Source organism: Mastigoproctus giganteus, chromosome 6 (genome assembly GCF_048544385.1).
Source record: "Mastigoproctus giganteus isolate SK-2022 chromosome 6, ASM4854438v1, whole genome shotgun sequence".
NCBI classification, from domain to species: domain Eukaryota; kingdom Metazoa; phylum Arthropoda; class Arachnida; order Uropygi; family Thelyphonidae; genus Mastigoproctus; species Mastigoproctus giganteus.
In genome coordinates this window covers 32,921,112-32,945,009 of record NC_143580.1, presented here as the reverse complement: position 1 = coordinate 32,945,009, position 23,898 = coordinate 32,921,112, and the positions used below count along the sequence as shown (strand labels likewise).

The following is a 23,898-nucleotide window of genomic DNA, read 5'->3' as shown; positions in this document are numbered from 1 at the left end:
TAATGTCTTAATGTTAACTTATATCTCCATTCCGTTTGCTTGAGATTCTCTGATAATGATATAGCCGATATTAAGATTTCCTCCTTTTCGGGGGAAGGAGCAGCAATGCATAGCACACGCTTCTTGATTAGACCGGGGTTCGAGCCCGTCACCACCAAATACGGAGGATGCGGAAAGGTCAGGGAATGACCACCTCATATCCCCGGAGCAATATGGCCTTAGTTGCTAATGCTCCTGAAAACCAAATAACAAAATAACCTCCTTTTCGTTCCATGGAAAGGAAAACTTTCGTCACTCATCTATGGTCATATTCAAAAAGACCTGTTATTCTTCACATTTCAAAGGCACTTTATGATCAATTTCTGTGGACAATTTTTGAATCCCTGAATTTACTTGAAGTGAAACAATTTATTTTTGGACATCAGTATGTTGTGTAATCAACTTATAAACTATTGTATATTCTACCTGTTATAATGTACACTCTCTCTGATTTGTTGTACAGGAGAGGACACCACCCTTTAGTTCAATTTTTAATTAAATAATAAAAAAGCACATTCTTTTCTATTTGTTTTTGCTAATCAATTGAATTTTGAATCATTGAAATATTGGACTGTGGAGACAATTAGGTAGCCAAGTGTCCATTTCATTCCATTGGCCAGAGAGAACTTATTTTGTGGATTTGTCATATTCTTCGTCAAGAAACTTAGTGATCTGGTAACTTCTGAAAATCACCAGGGTATAAAAAAACTTAATTTCCAATGCTGTGTGTGTGTTTCCCTCCTCTACTCAATACAGTTTTGTATTGTTAAATTTTTGTTTTTTAAATTTTGTCTTTCGTTTATTTCAAAAGGTAAACGAATAGAGGGAGGGAGAACGCTCTCAAGCACTACGTTTTGGAGTTACTTTTTTTTTTTTTTTCTGGAATTCGCCGTCTTCTTTATAGTGAACTTTAAAAAAAAAACAACTGAAAGAAGATAACGAAATGATTTCAAAGGATCATGCTATGCTTTCAACTCGAAGAATTAAAGATGAAATTAGTGTTAGACTATAATTAATCAGGGGCCCACATCTGGTGAGTATGGGCTTGGCAAACCCAGGGTCCTGAGCTGAATATAATCATTCTTTCTTGGTGATTCCCTTCTACTTTCTCTCTCTCTCTCGGTGATGCGGGAATTTTTTTTGGCTGGTGCAGCATAAGCCTCGAGCTTCCTTGCACCATATGGCTAATAATAATAATAGCAAGAGCTTAAAATGCCGAAAGTTAAGACAGAAAATATGAAATTTAGCCAAAGCTTAAATAAAACCGGCACTCACCTCATTAGTGTTAGATTAAAGCAATTTATTTCTCACTTGATTTTTTTCCCCCTATACTTGATCTTTTGAATTTCTAATTTTAATTATTATTTTTTTAATTCTTTTCAGTGTATCTTTCTTTGGACGCCATGTCTTCCAATCATTTCAACGGGATGAACGGAACAAATGACCAGTTACTACACTGGGAGGTGGGATTGCTTAATGCTCAGTTCAAATACTTAACTGCTGAGACCTTTGGGTTTAAAATAAATGCCAACGGAACCGCATTGAAGAAGAAACAACTGTGGCGTTTGGAGCCTTTTGGGGAAGAAGATTCCGTCTGCTTAAAGAGCCACTTAGACAAATACTTGGCTGTCGATCAGTTCGGGAACGTCACTTGCGATTCGGACGAAAAGGAACCCGGTGCCAAATTCTTTGTTACTATCGTGGATGATGTAACGGGTCGCTGGGCTTTGCGGAATGCAATCCGTGGCTATTACCTGGGAGCGAGCACAGATAAACTGGTTTGTTCGGCAAAGTCTCCAGGAGCTGCTGAGATGTGGACACTACACCTTGCTGCACGGCCACAACTCAACTTGCGCTCCGTTGGCCGAAGACGCTATGCCCGACTTTCTGCGGACATGGACGAAATCCAAGTAGACGCCAACACAGCTTGGGGAGAGGACACGCTCTTCACCTTGGAGTTCCACAACGGCAAGTATGCCATCCATACTTGCAACAACCGATACTTGCAGTCCGATGGCAAACTGGCTGAAACATGTCAAAACGACTGTCTCTTCACACTTGAGTTCCATAACGGTTTCTTGGCCCTTAGAGATGGCCAGGGTCACTATGTGTCGCCAATTGGTAGCAAGGCTGTCCTGCGAACCCGTTCTCAGACAGTAACCAAGGATGAACTGTTTTCTCTAGAAGATTCTATTCCTCAAGCTGCCTTTGTTGCTTTCAATGGAAGATACGTTTCTGTAAAGCAAGGTAAGAATACTAAAACTTTTTTTTTTTTTTTTTTTAAACCTAATACCTCCATAAATATTCTTGCGGCATATAAAAGCTGGTGACTTAATTTGGACTTTGTACTTCAGACGTGATGTTTTGTCTATTGTAAGAATTAATGTGTAAAGTGCATAGTACATTATGTACAATTTAATGCATTAACCCTGCAACAAATGACAATATACCAAATTTTCTGCACTCGATAGAACTGCATTAAAAAATATATACACACACACTGTGCTGCCACTTTATTAGGTACATCTACCTAGTAGCGTGTTGAGCCTCCTTTAACCTTCAAAACAGCCTGAATTTGTCTAGGCATGGATTGAACAAGATGCTGAAAACGTACAGGAATGGAGTACCATGCAGACATGAGTGTGTCGCGCAGTTCCTTGAGATTTGATGGAGATGTAGGCCTGCAGTGAACAGCCCTTTCCAGCTCATCCCCAAGATGTTCAATAGCATTGAGATCCAGGGACTGGGCGGGCCACTGCAGCAAAGAAAACAAGTCATTGTCATGTTCCTGGAACCATTCCATAGTGATCCAGCACATTATCCTGCTGGAAGTAACCATCTAACTGTCAACATGAACGGATGCACTTGGTCAGCAACGATGTGGCATACAGACATGAATCTATGGGTATCAATGGACCCAACGTGTGCCAAGAAAACTTCCTCACCACCTTGCACAGTAGTGGTCAGACGTGACGGGTCCATTGATTCATGTTATTTTTGTCAAATTCTGAGCCTTCCATCAACATGATACACCAGGAACTTCGAGTCGTCAGACCAAGCAACTGTTCTCCAATCCTCGATAGTCCAGTGCTGGTGTTGCTGTGCCCACAGGAGGTGTGCTCTCTTGTTCTTTATTGATAACAAAGGTACGCGATGTGGCCGTCGGCTGTTGTAGCCCATTCGCAACAAAGTGCGACTAGTGGTTCGTTTTGATAATATGTTCTGCGCATCAAGGTTGTATTCTGACGTAATGTGCGACATTGTGGCCCGTCTCTTTACTTGCACAATTCTAGCCATCCTCCTCTGACCTCTCTCATCAACAAGCAATTTCTTCCACAGGAGTGCCATTGAGAGGATGTTTTCTGTTCGTTGCACCATTCTCGATACACCCTTGAAACTGTGGTGCGTGAAAATTCATTACTGCCGTTTCAGAGATGCTTTGTCCAGCACGTCTTGCACTTACTACCATACCAAGTTCGAAGTCCATTAAATCACTCCTTTTCCCCATTCTTGCTACGGTTTGCACGCTTAACTGATACTACAAAGGTTGTTCTGCTGCATTTATATCCACAACTGTGGTCATGTGACTTGCAACTTTGTGGGACAAGCCATTTGTGTGCACAGCAGGGGTGTACCTAATAGAGTGGAGTGTATATAAACAGTTACTGTGTGTGTGTGTGGCTATTATAGTAAAAGTTTACTATATAGGTACTGAATATGTATAACAGTATACAGCAGACCAAAATAACTTAAGACTAAGATATCCTGTGTAGATCTACATTGCTATACCCTGGAAATAAACATATAATTAGTTATAATATACAATACCATAATCATTGTAGCCAATTATAGAACTACAGATACATTGAAAGGAACTTTTTCAAGGGCTAACCCCTTTCAATATATCATAAACATAATTGTGATTATTAATCAAGTCCAATTAATAAACATAGGCTATTTGGTTAACATTTTAAATTTAACAACAAACAGACAATATAACAGTTAGCAAAAGAAAGCTACTGCTGACATAAGGAGAAAGGAAGTAGGGATGAGTATAGTAATAGTACTTCGATTTTATTATTACTAATTATGTTTATTTCCAGGGTATGGCAATGTAGACCTACACAGGTTATCTTAGTCTTTATAAGTTATTTTGGCCTTGTGGCTTGCTGTATACTGTTATGCTTATATACATATTCAGTACCTATAATATATATTATACTTTTACTATAATAACTAGATCACAGACTGATGTAATGTTCAATCTACTCAGATAAAAAAAAAAAAAACTGCATTGATACGTTTTACAGATAACTTGGAAAGGTACACATCACTTAATCTACAGTAGATGTGTAAAAAAAAAAAAAAAAAAAAAAAAATGGTGGTTGGGTAAAGGAATTCGGTTACCGACTGGTGTGCATGATTAAGCAGGTATATTCCTGTTTATCATTTTGTTTACATCCATTTGAATTATATCAGTCAATTTCAAAAACAAATCAATGAATATTAGGTATAAAGATGAAATATATATTATTTAAACCCACTGAATTTAATGTTGCATTTTTACGACATGTAAAAGAACTATTCGTTAAGAATATATCACATGCGTGTGTAGCGTTGCATTACATATAATTTTAGTTTCTATATATGATCATACTAGGTTAAGTAGTGCTAGTTTAACTTGATATTGTAGAAGGTCTACGAGACCAGGAGCGAAATGTAAATTGGAAGATGAAATGCAATACATTCTCAGTACAGTATCCCAGTGGCGCATGTTAGTCCATATGAGAATCATTGTTGTAAATAGAAGTTTTAGAATTTAGAAAAACTCACAAAAAAAAAGCACAACGAGAATATCCACCTTTTTTAATTTTAGTTTATTTTGTATACAAATTAAAAGATTTAATCTGCTTTCGTTCATAGATTTTACATGTACTTAAAGACATCCAAACTACTTTTTTTTTTTTGTTTTTTTTTCCCCATTGCATAAAACAATGGTTAGGTATTTGTGTGGAGAGCTAATTGAGGTGGAGACGTAATTAAAAGGACCAAGTAAACTAAATGCTGATAGCTTCTTACTCTCTCGGGCGACACACAAAATGGGACAAATTAAAAAGGATGGTTGCAGAAAATAGCACAAGGAGAACAAGTAAAAAAAGTCATTCCCATAAAGACTTGGGTCTTATATGGGACAAAAGTCTGATATTCCAATATTATTTCCTTCGCTGCTCTCGACAATGTGAGCTATAAAGCAACAACTGTGGGCCTGCACGTGTTCATATGCACTAAGAATATCAAACCGCATTGTTAGCAACCCATTTACCCATCTCGAAGATTATTCTCTGTATAACTAACTGCAACGCCGTGGAGACAACCAACATCGAAGAATCTACATACTCTAGCATTTCTCTACAGTCTACACCGACTGAATGGCCCACCCAAATCTGGATGTAGTCGTATCTGGCCCACGCAATGCGGAAGATCTTGTTCCCATTCACGCCTACCGCTGAGATTTAAACTGCAATAATATTGACCGACTGAAGAACATGTTTACAGCTAACACTAAATATGCTTAACTCCTTGTGATAGACCGGAGAGAGGAAGAGATTGTCAGGAAAAAGCATATGCAGATAAAACAGTGAGGGATACTTGCGCATATCCAGGTATAATAGACCTTTACTAAGCACAAGAATGCCCACCACAAGACGGAACTGAAGCAAGTCTTCACACCTACAGGTATGCTAGGACCATGAACCTCTCCAACTTAACTACTCATGAGCTCGTAACACATCAGTCTCCGGATGGAGGACAACAACCTTTTATATATATATTGTTATTCTTGTAGTAAAAAAAAAAAAAAAGAGTTAATGTTAGCAAATAATAATAATTCATGATTATATTATTTAAAAAAATTAACGATAAGTAACGATTTTTGTGTATTTTTGTACCACCCGAAAGCATTTCATTTATGCGCATCCGCCATATTCCCATTCGTTCCTCCAATCAGGGCACGGCAAAAAAACATATCCAAGGCTAAAATATGCGGTATACGGATAGCCCGTGTTGTGATATGTATAAAAATTTCCGAATTTCTATTGGTCAGATTTTAATGAAAATTGGGAATGCTCAATAAATTCATAACGAGCCAAACATAAAAATTCATCCACTCAGAGTTGAGTTATTACATGCGGAAGGACAAAGAATAATAATTGTCGGATTTCTACTAGCCTGGCTCTACCACTTTTTTTTTTTTTTTTATTTCTAAAAGAACTAAATATAAAATTTTAGGTAAATAATCCATTAGGGGTAGGACGGACATGGTGACGACAATGCGCGCATTACGCATACATGCGAACGTGGCTTAAAAGAAACTTCACGTAATACAACTTTCCTTCTACGTTAGCTAACGTAAGACTGTATTCTAATCATTTGTTTGTAATGTGTGCTTTAAACATTCTGCTAAACATGGACTAAATAATACTCCAATTGTGAACAAAATGGCTGACAACCTCAACGCGAGAAAGGACTCGAATCACATTAGACAGTGAAGTCTTGACTATGCTACTTCATTGGCCTCAGAATGTTGACACCTGAAATTTTCATAATTCGAGATTCATTTCTAATGCATGAACTCCTCCAAAAATTAATCCCAGGGGCTGACATTTGGTGAGTATGGGCTTGGCACACCCAGGGTCCTGAGCTGGATATCATCATTCTTCTCTTTCTTGGTGATTCACTTCTACTTCTGACTCTTGGTTTCTTTCTCTCAGGATAATTAATTTTTTTTTTTTTTTTTTTTTTGGCTGGTGCAGCATAAGCCTCAGACTTACTAGCGCCATATGGCTAATAATAATAATTCAGATTGAAATAAATAACTCTTAGCATCATGTAAAATGATGCTAAGGTAACGTAACCTCTGCCGCCCATGTCTACAGTTAAATTTTTATTTTAGCTTAATCAAGTACATGTATATTTGTAATTTAACCAAATTGTTCACCAATAAAAATGCACCCCTAGTAGATACTGCTGTCTTAGGGTAAGAATGTATTTACCTACAAAACGGAATTAATAATGTGGATAATTTTTCCTTCAGCGCTTGAGTAATTATTAGAATGGATGGGAAATGCAGTTTTTACATCTCACTTCCTGTTGTTGCTTGCACAATTTTGCTAATGCCTTAGTATCGTGCAGAATATTATTTTGTTCGTCTTCTTCTTTGGTCCTTAGCTGGCAGCTGGGGGAGGCGGTTGGCCACGCAACCAGTATGCTGCTGTAGGTGCCGCAGGGTTTCGGACTTGCTCTGTGATGTTCTTCCATACCTTACGATCCATGGCTTCAGTCCTGGCCTGGTTAAGGTCGAGACGTCGGCTCTTCAAGTCATCTTCCACTTGCTTGGCCCACGTTTTCCTAGGCGCGGTCCGTTGGATGCTCCATTGGGTGGGTCGTTGTCTCCAAAGGAGTGTGGATGGTATTCTGTTCGTGCCCATTCTACATACGTGGCCAAACCATCTGAGCCTTCGCTTCTGGATTTGGTCGGCAATGGTGGGTTGCTGTTGGCATCTGGCGCGGATGGTATCATTAGTGATGCGGTCGCGAAGAGAGATGCCCAAGATCTGCCGCAGGCATCGCATTTGGAATACCTCAAGTTTGTTCAAATCTAACTTGAGACAAATCCATGTTTCCGATCCGTAAAGAAGAATGGGCAGGATCAAAGTCCGGAAGAGTCGGATTTTAGTCTTTGTGGAAATGTTGGTCCTCTTCCACAGACACCATTTGAGCGAGGCGAACGCAGTGGCCGCCTGTCCAATTCTGCTGTGGATTTCCATGGTGGATGCAACTTTCTTCTCCTGGACCAGCGACCCAAGGTATTTAAAGTCCTGCACTTGCTCGATCTGGACGCCTTCGAGATAGATGGTGGCTTGCGACCCATCTGTTGTCAGGGCCTTTGTCTTACCAGCATTGATCTTCAAACCGTATGGCCGGGCAATGTCGTTATTTTGTTAATTAGTGTTAGTGCTGAACAGTAGCGTAGCCAGGATTTTTTTTTGTTATCAGATATTTTCACGAAAAAAAAAAAAAAAACTTCAATTGCCTAATGCTAAAAAGCGCCACAATACCAGATTTCGGCGTCAGGGCTGACCCTACCCTGCCAACTTTTTACATTTACCATCACAGTTGAAACAAAACTATTTAAACGAAACCTAAAACCTAAATGGTTTTAGGTTCCGTACACCTTCAGTTAAAAATAACTGAAGGTGTACGGAAAGTTAGCCAGAAACCGATATTTTAGTGTTAGTAATGGCTGAAGCATTTTCAAGTGATTGGCATTAGATCACGCGTGTGTGTGAGAGAGACGCACACGCCAACCAGCTTCTATACTGCAGTTTATTGTACATAATGTTGTGTATCCGACATCAAAAGAAAAAGTAATAGTGCGTTTTTTCCTTAATTCAAAGTCCGAATGTCGGGGATCTTAATTTGCCACAACAGAAATATTGTAATTTTTCTCTGGCCCACCTGCTTTTTTTTTCGGTTGGTATATTTAAGGGCAAATAAAGCCTAAATATACTGCCGAAATGGGAAGAGGGATTTGTTATGTAAAACAAATGGTGATGCTGCCACCAGATAGGAGGGGAGCTTCTACGCGTCATTTGCGAGAGAGTGGCTAACCCGAAAACCAAATTTACTGATTCCCAAGTAATTTACTGGATTAGCCCATTTTTCTAAAAGTCACTGGAAAATTGTCGTCAGAAAATGTACTGCCGATTATGTGAGTTTCATCTGTAATGTGTTCGCACTGTTTAGTGTATGTGTGTGAACACTGTTAAAGTGTTTATGCACTTTTATTACCGCTATGTTCCTTCGTTGCATACGCGAAGAAGCGAATTTTCTCACACGTAAGCTGGACAAAACTAATGTGTGATAAATAAAATCTCCATCTAAAATGTGGACAACTTAATATTTATTGCCATTTGGTGTTCTCGTGTTTATTCAGTGGGAGAGCTTGCTTTGTCTTCGTGAACAGCTGGAGATGATTAACGAACATTCGTAAGGGAAGTACCCGAAACTCCCTCATATGAAGGAAGGAAAACATTTTCTTCTTTGGAAGTATTGATTCGAGGACTGACACTTCTCTTTATCTTAAACAGTAAACAATCTCCTCCTCCAGCGAAACTGCGCTTGATTCCTAAATATTATCCAAATGTGAAGTCGTCAAAAATAATTCCATACCGTTGGTGTTTTTCTTCCTGTGTGGCAACGAAGTACAAAATTTTAGGAGCCCATTGTCTTCGCGTTCCGCACCTGCAAATGTAGGTTAATGCCATGAAAAGATAGCTTGTGTTCGCTGACCCGTAATATCTCCACGAAGGAGATCGTGATGGTTTATCTTCTCGACAGGAAGGCATTATTTTCAGCTGGCTTGTTGAGGAGTCCTCCAGAAAATTAAACTTTTGCTCTCCTGGTACAAGGTTTAATGTTGTTGACATTGATATCTCTTCCGGATATTAAAGTAAGATGTCATTAAATTTTGAATTGTCGGTTGTAAAGTTTAATTGAATTACTATCCATTACTAAAATGAAGGGGACATTCGAGCAACAGATTTAGTTAATTTTCGCGTATTTCGCATTACGCTGGGAGTAAAAAGATATCAAGATTTCATGTTCACTTAGTGGATGTACGAGGATAACATCAGTTAGAAGAGCGCATTGCAAAATATGCACAATGTATTTGTTTAGCAAGCCGGAAAATCTCGACCTCTTTCATTAACTGTTTATGATGAACCCTTTTCTCCATAACATGATATACGACTTCAAACAAACTCCCACTGGTCCCTTTCTTTTTCGTGTTACAGTAAGTGCAAGTCGTGATCGGAGCAACGCCAGACTAATTCAGTTTCTCATGCATACCATTTTCCGTTTCCTTAGCTGCCTTCTCAGAAGGACGAAAGACGTTCTGTGCTCAGCTAAGAAGCGTCTTGCCCCATTCTGATAAGGGGGTGACTCGCAGTACACGAGAGGGACTAGCTATCCTGTTGTTCGCTTTAATGTATCGATCGCGTCCAGCGCTTTGAAAAGTCTGTTTCCTGGGGCTGAATAATGGAGTAAGGGGCTCTTTACGAACATGCAGGAAATATCACGTGCTTTGTATTCCTGGTCCTCACGAACAGCGAGAATGGCCGGGGATTCTTCGCTATATTTAAACGGCTTTATTTTTAAAGATGTCATTCCCGAAAACAAAATCGTGCAAGCATTCTCTGAACTTTAGAAAAATCTCAGCTAGGCCTGAAAATAGCTTTTTATAGCTACATAATATAAAATATATTCAGCTGGTCGTTTTGTGACAACTGTTTTACTGTTAATTATTCATTCATTCACAAATGTTTCTGCAGGCAATTCATATACCCGAGAATCGAAATAATTTTTAGTTTTAAGCGATAAACAAGAAAATCATTTTCTACTCTTCTAATGGCCCTTAATTCCTAACCTATTTTAGTGTTATTTTACCTTGACAAATGTAAAACAAATCAATTAATTTTCTGTTCATACTCCGGGACGACAAATGATCAGAGGAGTTCACAAGATAGACAGAATACAAGAAACAGCACCGTATTCAGCAGTCACGGGCTTTAACCCCGATCACTCAAGGCACGTGTACTTATGCACCGCGCGCCTGACCACTAGGCTACTACACTAAAATTGGTTATGAAATAGTATTTTTATTTATTTATTTATTACGGATGTAATCTTTGGGATATTCAGAAATGTTTATTGGAGACAATTTTCTAAACTTAAAAGGAGAAGGGGGAAAAAATGGAATACTGATTTCTAAACAGATTCTTTCACTAAATCTTAATTTCTGTCCATTGGATTTCCACAATCATTCGAACTCCTATGTTACATTTAACATTTTTGAATAAACTTAAATACGAGCAACTTTTTTTTTTTTTTGCTGAAATTCTATCTATATAATTTATTCAATATATTAATACAAACATATATATATCAAAGTTATGCTGTTCTTAGAATATATTTCTGTTTTGAAATTATAAAGAAATGTCATTTATACAAGTCATATGCACGAGAGTTGTGCATTTTACATTCCGGAAACAACTCCTACATCCGTCCAAGTTCACAACAGAACAACACTAAAGAGCTGATGGGGTTGGGGATAGCTATTTGAACCTTCCAGGAAATGCATTCTTTTGCATCTATTGGACATATCAGCTTCCATAATGTGTCTAGTCTACATATGTAGACTATAGTACGTAGTTCTGTCTTAACATTACTCATGTTCTGAAGCGTAATTGTTTTTTTTTTTTTTTTTGAAGGAAAACAGTTTCTAAAAAAAATAAAAAAAAAAAAATTCTTACTAAATTTTAATAAAGCGAGGGAAGTCTTAAGTTTCGGTGGTCTATGTGCTGTTAGTTCAAGTGGGTTCGTTTTTTTTCTGATGAATAAATATTTCATAAATAAAATAAAAATATCAGCATAGTCGAGTTTCGGGTCATATGCCCAGTAATTGTTGTGGTAGTTTGGTATTTGGAAAGAATTTAAGAATTAAGGAAAGAATTTAAAACGCAACTGGATATGGTGTCTTGAACTGAAATCAAATAATTACATGAAAGAGACGCTTAATACTATACTATTAAATAAATGCACCACTAACATAATTTTTTTTTTGTTTTTTTCCCCTCTATTTAAAGGCCGAATAAATAATCTAACAGCAAATCCATGCCATATTTTCTGTAGCATTTGTTTTATTGGTTGAATACATAAATACAATTCACAGCATCTGCTTTTTCGAGAAATTGATTTTTTTTCCCTCTAGTTAATTTTAGCGCCAGGACGTTGATTAGTTTTGAGCCCGTTTTCATTTAATATTTTTCTCACAGTCAAACTCAATTAAACATAATGAGATTATACACGCACCATAATGCGAGTAAATGTTAATTATCTTTCTCTCCATGAATTCCCCTTTTCAGCTCTTTAGACTGTGCAACAGGAAAGTACACAAAGGAAACGGAAACTAACTCCCAGATACAGAAAACACGTGTACATTCCGGAAATAAACGCGTGCTAAACACAGTCTTGTTGGCTGTGGTTTATGCCTAACAGAAAAATGCGAAACCAAACTTAATTATCAAATGGAAAAAAGTTTTCCACTTTTTAAAATGGCCTTGTCTGAAATGTTTGCGGCTCTCCTTTGTATTGAATATCGTAAATGCACGTGCTGGATGAGCGAAGTTAATTCAATACTAGTCACCGCTGTGATAGCAATTCTTTGCCTTTCCTTAGTATGCTTATTACCCGTCTCCCTGAAATGAAAACCAATTTACCCTATCCTCTGTCAGTGTCGCTCTTCCCAAATTCAATCTTCGTTCGACTGTTAGATTTTAGAAACCCACTATTCACCTAGAGGACTCAAAAGTAAAAGGGAAATTTGCCATTAGCCTCAACAAAAAAAAAAAAAATTGTGAAAGGTGTCCATAAATGATCTATACTGTGAATAATAGAATAAGCCTCTCCCTCTAGAAGCCAATTTATACAGTGGAGGAATCTCTGGGCCTCTTTGCAATTAAGAATTACCTTCTGTGCTCGTTTCTTTTTAGCTACTATCTATCCAGTCATTGTTCAGGATAACACAACTTACAACAATTTTTTTTTTTTTTTTTTTAATCTAGTGCTAAAAAACGGTGGGGGGAACTTTATTTCAGTAAAAAAATAAGTTTTCACTGTGCAGATAACTATTTTGAACCCCTACGAGGACCCTACCTTATACTGGAGACGGTAGGCGCATCAATGCTACTACCACCCCCAGTATAGGGAAGGTGTCCAGTAACACTGAATTGACGAAAGAAAATGCAGCTGACAGAATAGTAATAATATTCTAGAACAACTTTCCACAAATTCTATACAGACAGCGTTGACGTTCATGTCTTAGATAGCGACAGTCTGATTCATTATCATGTATTTAAAGTTATTGAACCCGATATGACTCACCTCGTGGTGAAAGTAGTAAATAAATGAGATATTTTAAGAGATTACTTAACTTTATAAATACTGATTTCGGGTAAAACTTTAGAATAATAAAAAAAAAAAAAAATTGGTAAAACCACCGCTGTGGTCGAGTCAATCGCAAGAGTACATTAGTGCACAGGTTTAATTAACTGTTTTCAAGCCCACGTGACTGTTAAATCGATGATATTCTTGCATTTTCTCTATCTTGTGACTCAATCTGGTCCTATGTGGCCGCTCCGAAGTAAAAATTGAAATTATTTTAATGACAGTATGGCATGACTTATCACCCGACCCCAGCTGCGGGTAGGGAAGTAATTTCGCTTACTTTCGTAGTCATCGCCCACTTCATCCCTCTCCCATATTGGGTGACTAATCCTAATACGGATCGGTGTCTTTTGGATGTACGAAATCGGCTAACTAAATCCTTGATTGAAGGATCCTAAAGAATTCCTCCAGTAGCAGATGGGGAACTGAACCCAGTACTTGGAGTTGTAGATAAAAAAAAAAAAAAAAAAAATAGTATACCTTTTGCATCATAAGTTAGGTGTTGCCTAAAATGGTTTTAGGCTGTAATTTTCCAGGAGGAAAAGGGCGTATTACATCCGGAAGATAGATATATTTATATATAATGACGATGATGCTGCCGCTAGAGTTGTTATATTTCCCTGTACTGTGCTTTGTTTTAACGTGTGAAAGCATAAATAAACTGAATATGTATATAAAAGGACCGGGCGCCAACTCGATTCATTGAATAAAATGGTTTTCTGGATGCTACATAAATATCTACGAGTCGAATTAAAATATGTTTTATGCACTTGGAAACATCTATTTTCCCTTAAATAGAGTGGCCATATTTTGAAAATTGATAAGCGGGACTTGAAACAGTGTAATATAGCATTTTTTTTTTTTTTTTTTTTTTTTCCCTTCAAAAAGTAAAAGAGAAATTTACAATTAAAATACATTTTAAAAAAATCAATCAATCATAGTATTTATTTATTATGATTGTTGTTAATATGTATTTGTCCTATATAAACTATAATATTATTTATAACAATAATTTATTTATTTATTTTTTAATTCTGAACAGGACATGTTAGTTTTCTTTCACCGTAAGTTCGGCATCTAAATTTTATAATAAAAGACCGTTTCTCTCTTTCCGCCAAGCAGTTTTCATTAAGCTGAAAACTTTCTGATGAAGGATTTGAATGTGGCATGCTTAATATGGAGCTTACAATTTGAGACAAATTATTTGCTTCCGGAAATTGAGACAAAATGCATGTTGATAAACACGCATTTTGTTTTCTTCGTTAGTCAGTGACGTAAAAATGCTTTGGACATTTTCATTTTCCACTTATTAGAATTATTTTTTTAACACATTCGTTAGATTCTCCAATAAGAATTAATTAAAAATACGTAAAATCAATAAATTAACTTTTTTTTTTCCTCTCTTATCGGGACAAATGATGGTATTATCGGGAAGCGGGACTTGAAGTTCTAACTCGGTAACATCCCGGCCATATAGGGACGGTTGGCCACCCTGCCCTTAAATATGTGGAAAATGTTTGTTGTTTTTTTTTTTTTACTTTTGCCAGTGTAGCAAAAGCATCTGGCTTCCTTGCGCTATATGGTGAATGCTATTACTAAATCAAGAGTAGGTAGCATCTTGACCGTCCTACGTCAGCAAAAAGGTTTCCTCCCACCCTTTTCTGTTCCTTTCATCCCAAACACTTTCTCTGCACTTGATTGAAGCTAGGCAATGTTTTTTTCTTGAATGTCGTTTTTGGGCCAAGGGCAAATCTAATGTGTACCACTTGCAGGAGAGGTCAATCACGACTAATGAGATAATTACTCTACATTTTATTTTCCCCATGACCTAGGGGTGAAAGCTTTTAACAAAAAATTGACACATTCTATTCCTTCTGGATCAAGAGAGCAATTAATGATCACAAAAAAAAAGAGCAGAATTAAAGAAAAAGAGGTTAATCAAAACGGTGTCAACCTAAAAGCCTTCAGGGTGTATACCAGACACTTTCACACCAATTAAACAAACAAAAACGAAAGTACATTGAAAACGTGACCTTCTTAGTACTCTTCATTGACATCTCCAAGGAAGACTGAGAAATGTTTTTATTACTTTTATTAATAAAAGCTTTCAAATTTGCTGGCTTGTTTAGAATAAGTACATCCAACTGTCATGGGGTTTGTCTTGTTTGTAAATCGTAATCCATAGTTGGGTTAAAAAAAAAAAAAAACTCTAATTTGCTAGCTAAAATAAGTTGTTCTGCCTCATTCAGAAACATATCTGGGATTTTGAAATTAGGATGGAGATCAATTAATAGTTAATAAATAACTATTTATCAATGATATTGATGAAGCAGGCTTAGTGTCGAAGTTTGTAGATGATACAAAGGTTGGCAAGGTTGTTAATGGCAGTGTGCTACTGCAACAGGATCTAGAAAATTTGGGTAGATGGGCTGAGAAGTGGCAACTGAAGTTTAACATTAACAAATGCAAAGTACTGCATATGGTAGTACTGGGGTAGAAGTAACCCCAGAGAAACGTACCAACTGTGTGGTACTACACTTAAGGTGGTAGAAAATGAAAAAGACCTGGGAGTAATTGTGCAGTCAGATATGAAGTTTTCTGAGCAATGCAGACAGGCTGCCAGAGCAGGTCATGGGATTTTTGTCAATGATATACAGGAATTTTGCTGGCAGGGAAAAGGAGGTGATTGTCCCTCTGTATAAGGTAATGATCAGGCCACGCCTTGAGTACTGCGTACAGGTCTGGAGGCCTCATTTTAGGAAGGATGTAGAAGAGAATGAAGGGATCCTCTTACCAAGAGAGGCTTAAATTCTGCAAATTGCAGCGGCTGGAGACTAGGCACCTGCGAGGTGATCTGATTGAGGTGGCCTTGAATGGGTTGAGCACGCTGAATTTTGATGGGATTTTTCCACTTGTTCAGATTACGAACCTAAGGGGGCCTCAATTCAAATTGAGGAAAGACAGATGTAGAATAGATGTGCGGAAATTTGCCTTTAGCCAGCGGGTGGTTAATTGCTGGAACAAACTTCCATCTGTCATTGTGGAAGTTGATAGGTTAAATAAATTTAAGTAGGAACTGAAACATTTAGAGGGAATTGTTTTTTAATTTTTTTTGGGCTGATGCTGCATAAGCTCACTTGCTTTCTTGCATCACATGCTACTACTACTACAATGCATTTTAACTGGTTTATAAATAATCGCAACAATAACTAACATAAATGACTAACATAAATGCTTAAATTACTAATATAAGTAATTAATTACTAAATAAGTTACTAAATACAATAACTAACATAAATGCTTACATAATCTTTCAACGCAGCAATCTTATTGCAAAACCTTCCGAGTGAAATTAATCGCAAAATTCCTGCTCAAATGATTAACTAAACAGTTGTTAGTTACAATGAATAATTCTGTGCCCAGTCTTTTACTCTAGCTGAATGAAATTGGCATTGGGGGCCCTTAAGAGAATAATTTTAAACTCAGTTTTAGTCCACATTAAACAAATGGTTGCTTATGAATGGACTGGACACTAACTCAATTCATTGAATAAAATGATTTTCTGGATGCTACATAAATATCTATGGTCGAATTAAAAATGTTTTGTGCACTTGGAAACCTTGAACTTGAATAGTTCATAAGCAACCATTTCCCTCCACCCTCTATTTTTAACAATTTCACATTTTCTTTAATACCTTAATATTAAAACGTCACCAATATAAAGAAACAAACTGTGATTATACTTATGAAATACTGTATATATTTTCTCTGCCTCTTTCTTAGAAGCTTTTCACTTCTACCTTAGACAAGAGGTAGCCATCTCTCCCGCCATTCGGGCTAGCTCTGGTCAGAGCTGCCTATTGAATTAAATCAGCTGGTAAATTTTTTACTTTTGCTTCAAGAGCTCTTGAGTGAAATGGTTAGTTGCGCATCTTTCATAATCGAGGCTGGGTTATATCTATACACAGCTTAAGTAAGAAAATTTACTATAAACTTTGATTGTTGTTTTGTTTCAGAAACTTCCTTTTTAAGTTATCTAATGTGAAAACCCTTTATACAAATTAAGAAGCAACATCTTATATGTAAACTCGATCTTCCCGATCGGGGCTTCTAAACTGTTACATTCGTCGCTTCCTATTTTAAAAATCATCTATACAAGGACGATTCTGATGGGCAGTATAGACTACAATTCCGGTCACTTTCCAAAACTATTAGTCGCAACTTTTGCCTATCTACACTCCCACCTCCTTAAAACCCGGTGGTTCGATTGCCTCCTCAGCTAAAGCCTAAACTGACTTACTAGCATCATTTTGATCCTTAACTTGTCACAGATTTTCTTAGGTATGACAAGCTTAGAGCTTGCTACCTGGGAATCTAAAATGCTGATGGATATTTAATAGTGACAATCTGGAGGATGGTGGGTCCGTAACCATAGGTCTAACCCCCTCCCTGTGTGCAAATTACGAAATGAGGCAGGATATGGAAATGACCACTCAGATGTGAACCAACGTCAGCAGGGGACGAGGTGTGGCACCCATACAACGCAAAGGAATACCGCCCCTCTATGTTAACAGGCATAAGTTGACAGATGGTTTTCATCAATTGGTGCAATACCACCACTTTGCTTATTGGAAGCTTGAAGTAGTGAAACCCATACTTAGTGTCCAGAGCAAAGCGCCAGCAACCACATCTCTTCTAAGACTTCTGTCGTGCAGTATGATTGTCTTTTGAGCTTATAATAGGCATAATCTTCTTTACATTTCGTGAGTAGAGCTCTAAAATGCGTTCGTAGGTCGGCCGCTAGATAGTTCCCCGGACCTAACCTACTGATAACTCTAGGAGGCATCCGGATTAGCTAGTGTATAATCTCAATGCCTCTACTCTGCCAGCTAGTGACTGGTGGTAGTGGTCTGTATGTGGGAGACACTGTCCAGGCTACATGATTTCAAGGAGCTGGGTATATTCTTGCTGTGTGCGCACCGAATCTAAATATTTCATTACTTCATTAAACATATCCCCCTCACCTTTTCTTTGCTGCTGAATAAATCATTAGTTAAACTAGTAGAATAAACTTATCTTTACAAAGATTCTAAATCTCCCAAACACTTCCTCGTTCATTTCACAAATGTATATGTACTCTCAGTTCCAATCTCAATGATGTCCATTTCCACTTATAGTCTGCCAAGCTCCACGTACTCTTTCTGACAGAATCCCAATTATCCCTTGATTCAACCACTGCTCATCTCAGTTGTCTTAATTATTAGCTGCACGAATCCTTTCGCTTCAAAGATGGCATACTTCTGCATATGTCCGCTCTTGATATTCACTGTAATTTGGAATCTCCTCTTTTCGATCTTCTGTCTTAAACTCTCTACCCCATTTTGTCAAATTCTTCTGTTGCCTCTATTGATTTCCCAATTCCACTAATCAATTGAAACTCTGATTTCCTCTCTTTGAAGCTCGACTTTCTTCAGTCCAATTTTCCTAACATTAAGGTAATTTTCCTTGGTGATTTTAATGTTCACAACTATAACTGGCTTCCGTTTTCTAGTCACACGGATCCAGCTGGTCGAGATGCCGAGGCCTTTGCAATTGCTAATGACCTCGCACACGGGGCTCCTCCGTAGCCAGGTGGGCAGGAGCAGCAGTGCGTAGCACACGCTTCTTGATTAGACCGGGGTTCGAGCCCGTCACCACCAAATACGGAGGATGCAGAAAGGTCAGGGAATGACTACGGCATATCCCCGGAGCAATATGGCATTAGTTGCTAATGCTCCTAAAAACCAAATAACAAACAAACCGATTGTTCACTTATCTACTAGAATACCAGACAATTCTAACCACGCAGCAAACACTATCTTTCCCTCACGAACAACCCAAGTAAATCGGCGAGGTGAGCGGTCTTCTAGGCATCTCTGGTCACAACTTGGTGATGATCTCTTCTCCAATGTAGTCTTCTGTGGAGGCTATTCTTAACCTCGTGTTGTTTGGCATTACAACAATGCAAAATGGGATGATCTGCGAGATTTCTATTTTTCTTGGTTGGATTATTGTTTTAAATTTTCTGATGTCAGATAGTATCAGTGAATTTATTCTTGCAAGAATGAAATCCTTTATATTCAATATGCCACCTTAAAACCTTGTCCTTTATCTAAACCTTAATTTTCCCACTAAATGTGCTAATGCTGTTCGAGATAATGTTATATATTGGAATCTTCAGATTCATTTTCTACCTACACCAAAGCTCACAACAATTGTAAAGTAATTATTAATCAGTTCAAACAAGATTTTGAATAGGCTAAGGACAGAATTTGCTTCTTGTCCAAAAGGTAGCAAGCATTCTGATCTCTTGCCAAAGTCATTAGCTGTTACACCCCTTCTGTTAACACCTTTTCTATAGATATGGCCACTGTTCTTCGGAATTGGCATCTATAATTTTCCTTCTATCTTCCAAAACCATTCAGCATCCATTTATTCTCCAATTTTTTTTTTTTTTTTATTTCTTAATTTATTTCCAAAATTCATTTATCACTAACTTTTTTTTTTTTTTTTTTTGAACGTCCATCCTTCCCATGTATTTCCTGAAAATTAAAATCTATAGAAATCAAACAATCATCTTTTATCTTCTTGACCTTCAACCCACGTACGGCACTAAGTACTATAAGGTTTTAATACCTTCCGTGTTTGGGGTTTTCATAAAAATTTTTTTTTGTTCTGAATTTGATGATTGCTCATTGCTATCAGAAAACAGTGTTGTATACGCTGATCAGAATTTAAATCCAAAAAAGATGGATGATTGAATTGCAACTGATATTAGCAAAAGCGTGTGACAACTTTCAGATATTACAAGGTGTTTTTCTACTGTGCAAAGGAATTACTGGATTCTATTAGTGTTCATTTACGTACTTTGAAAGTTAAGGTTTCATGATATTTCTTGTCTATTGCTTGTTGGCAATCGTTTCCTTCATTGTATACAGAAGATATTTATTAATTCTGATACCCATACTTGAGTACTTTGACAAAAGTACTCAGCTAAACTTTATTCTTTGTACAATAGTTAAGAATGCGATATTTGTTCCAAAACTTATAATCTTTTCGTTTAAGGAACAACCACAAGAATTCAGAACACATAACATTGAGCTGAATAATATGCCTTTGGCAGGGCCATATTTTCCTGTAGCCGCTGTACATAGGGCATGCGAAAAAAAAAAGGGTGGAAAAGACCTGAGTTCGAAGCCCGTCAATGACGAAAAAACTTAAGTGCCGTTTTCACAATATCGGCTGAATTAGTTGGTCTTTGGCAGGGAGCATGGTTTTTCTCCCGGTAATTCGGTTTTTTGTCCAGTAAACAGTACATCGACCACAGAACACATGCAATTTACAGACATATTATAATATAACCTAAAATGCGCCCTAAACCCTACAACAACCAACCATACGAAAAAAAAAAAAAAAAAAACAGGCACCCAAAAAATAAATTCAACAATTTTATTCCAACAACAAAGTTCTACGAACTAATTTTTAAACAAATTTCTAAGAAATTTCTTTTAAAAAAATTTATTTAACGCAGCAGTATTTGATATAATGTAGACCTCAGAATGAAGAAGTACGCAGGGTCTACGAACACAAAGGCGACCCTGCCGCTTGGACCATCACTGACGAGGGAGGGGAAGGAAAGGAGGTCCATCTAATCAGTTCATTGACGTTTATGGCTGTCATTTGTTTTAAGATGCCAAGCGAGAAGATCACAGAATCGAAGTTTGTCGACAAGTTCTTGCCAACTAACTCGTCCAAACTACTTTTTTCCCCTCTCTCCCTAGGAAACAGTTTTGTGATGCACTTTAGCATCCGGTTCGTAAATGTAGTGGAAATGCTTTGGGATTCTTCGAATAAACATTGTCTACTGCGTCTAGCTCTTGAATATTCCTAAATTTATACTAGTCGGAAGTAACAAATTTGAACATTAAGCATCTGTATGTATGAAAGCAGCATGGGGGGGGGGTAAAAATCGCCAGAACATCTCATCCAAAAATGCGTAATACGAATTAATTTTATTCATATGAAATACTTTTTGATAAACTGGAGAAGGCACTACAAATCCCCAATGGATGGAGACCGAAGTCTAGAGAACTCCATGAATGATTTCATAAATATAAGAAGGAAAAAAAAAAAAAAAACTTGCTATTAGATTTTGTGGAGGCCTCAGATTTTCGATTATGCAACTAGTGTAGAGTAAATAGTTACATTTCACTAAATCCTAGGTGGGGCAACTTCGTACCTTGTTTTTAATTCTGCAAAATCCTAAGTCTTCTATGGGCGCTCGATGGTTTAAAAGTTAAATTTCCGTTTGTCCACCTAACTAATGAATCTTAACATGTACTCGTATGGTGTTGACAGGGCATTACATTCATGCTCGTGGAGGCAACGTCCTCCCCCCCCCCATGGTACTCTTTTCTGTAGAAAGATGCTATAAATCTGTTTACAACGTAGCACTTTCACTTTGGTCAGAAGCGTCATATATCAATCTACAGGTGAGGTCCCCTCCGGAACTCTGTATCCGCTTTTTTCTCTATAATCTTCAAATAAGTATAATCGGCAGTTATCTTACAATATAGCCCTCTCCCTAGCTATCAGGAATAAAAATCATATTATTATACTCATGTTGCATAGTAACCTAGCTTCAGTCTTTTGATAGGAAGAAATGAAGTTGTCTTAAACTTCAAACGTCCTGATTGGAAATTCAGTCGCTTTTGAATTTTTTTTTTTTTTTTTTTTGTTTTTTTTACAGGTCATATCTTCACTTATCATTGTAAGAATAACAATGAAGCCTCATTGAATGAAGAGTGATTGTTTTAATTTCATTCAAATGAAGACAAACAATCCAAGATATATACATCACTTTTTTTAATCAACATTCAAATTCAAGTATAGCATCAACACGTTTAGAGTAAAAAAAAAAAAAAAAAAAAAAATAGCTTGCGGAAATTTACCTTGTGATCGGCGAAGTAAAGTAATTTCGTTAAACATTAAAGGTAAGAAATGTCATTCACCTCATCTGAGGTAGACGAACTTTAAAAGACATTCGGAGAGAATGTGTTCTGTAAGTCAAACATCTCCCAGCTTTGAGCATCTCAAGTGGGAACGATCGATAGAACAGTCTGGACAGATCCCAGACGCAGGCTCTCCTTGACAGTAGAAAACATACGCCAGGTCGGTCGGTGTATAACAAAAATAAAAGCCGAGTCCTATTTTTGGTTGTCTGCCACGATGCACAAAAGACTGCTTAATTCTCCCCACCCCTCATGTCCTTTGAATTTAGTACTTGTCTTTGTGTATTCCAATCTAGTCAGAAGATCAAAGTACGTTTTCCTAAGCTTTTTGAAGCCAACGAAAGAAAAATAGTTCACTGTAATTTTCTTCCCATCTTAAAGTTTCTTCGGAACTTTAGGATTTCTTGATGGGAATAAAATTTTAAACGCAGATAAGTCGTTAAAATATTATCAGTGGAATATGCAGAATGCTATACCAAGTAAAGCGAATAAAAGCATACCAAAGTTTCAGGTTGGATTATTAACTTCTCCAAAAGTACGTAGGTTTTCCCATCACCCTCATACTTAACACTCGCCAGTGTTAAAAATTCGTCTAGGACTAGGTGTTATGCAAATCTTATTCGTAGAGTTGGGTACAATTATTCTATTCGTGGGTAGGAAAGTGGGAGGCCCCTACTTACTCCCTAAATTAAATTTATCACTAGTCGTATAATAAGCTAACTCCATTTTTATCAATTCGCATTTGTCATTTTTGTGGGACTTTCTATTGCATAACATTGCGGTGGGTTGCGCTTCTAAGCAGATAAAATAAACTTCTATTTTATAGGCCGCCTACTTTTTTAGCCTTTAATATTTATCCACGCTAGGCTATTGTCAGTGCTACTCCTCTGAATCCTGTTCTAGCGTATTTCATTCTCGTTGCTTGCTATCTGGGTCACGGATATTCCACTTCTTCCTCGGGTGGCGTCAATTCATGCTTCACGCTCAGAGATGACAGTGGAAGGGAAGAGTATTTGAATACAATGAGAACAAGTGACGTTAATATTACCCCTCTTTATTATAACTGAGTTCTGAACTATGTGTAGGCCAATGCTTGTAAAACTAAGTTGTATTGCAGCTATTAAACTATATTGAATAGTTTTCGAAAGAATAATGCTGACTGAATTTATTTTAACAAAATGAATGATCCAATTGCAAATTGATACTATCGAACAGGAAAAATGCATTAATTGTGAGCTTTTAAGCTCACATGGACTTCACTTTTGAGGCGCCTCCGTGGGCAGGAGCAGCAGTGCGCAGCACACGCTTCTTGATTAGACCGGGGTTCGAGCCCGTGACCACCAAATACGTAGGATGCGGTAAGGTCAGGGAATGACTACCGCATATCTCTGGAGCAATATGGCCTTAGTTGCTAATGCTCCTAAAAACCAAATAACAAACAAACTTCACTTTTGAAGTCGGGGACAGTGAGGGGGCGGCGACTACCTCCTGAGCACAGCTGTATTGGGGTCACAAAATATAAGGTAAGGAGACGCAGTTAACCTTTGCCATCGTCGGATGTAATACCGCGCTGTATCACTGGTTTGAGGGGATGGGAGAATCGATTAGAAAACGTATGACACTGTAAATTGATCATTTATTCATGTTTGGACTGTTGACAGCAAAAGGGCGGCGATCTTGGCCAGTTCTCAATCGTTGGTTGACGGACTGGTGCAAATAGAAACAGTAAATTGTTTAACCAAAA

The 23,898-nt window shown here is 37.5% G+C and overlaps 1 protein-coding gene across 1 annotated transcript in view; it reads left to right on the top strand.

Annotated features, from left to right (window-relative positions):
• The window catches only part of LOC150084141 (protein singed-like), a 155,476-nt gene that overhangs the window by 20,907 nt on the left and 110,671 nt on the right, over window positions 1-23,898 (top strand). Inside the window, exon 2 of the mRNA XM_090375906.1 lies at window positions 1,423-2,286. Within this exon, the coding sequence (XP_090232032.1) occupies window positions 1,443-2,286 (844 nt within the window). The 5' untranslated portion in view covers window positions 1,423-1,442. The remainder of the gene's footprint in view (window positions 1-1,422; window positions 2,287-23,898) is intronic.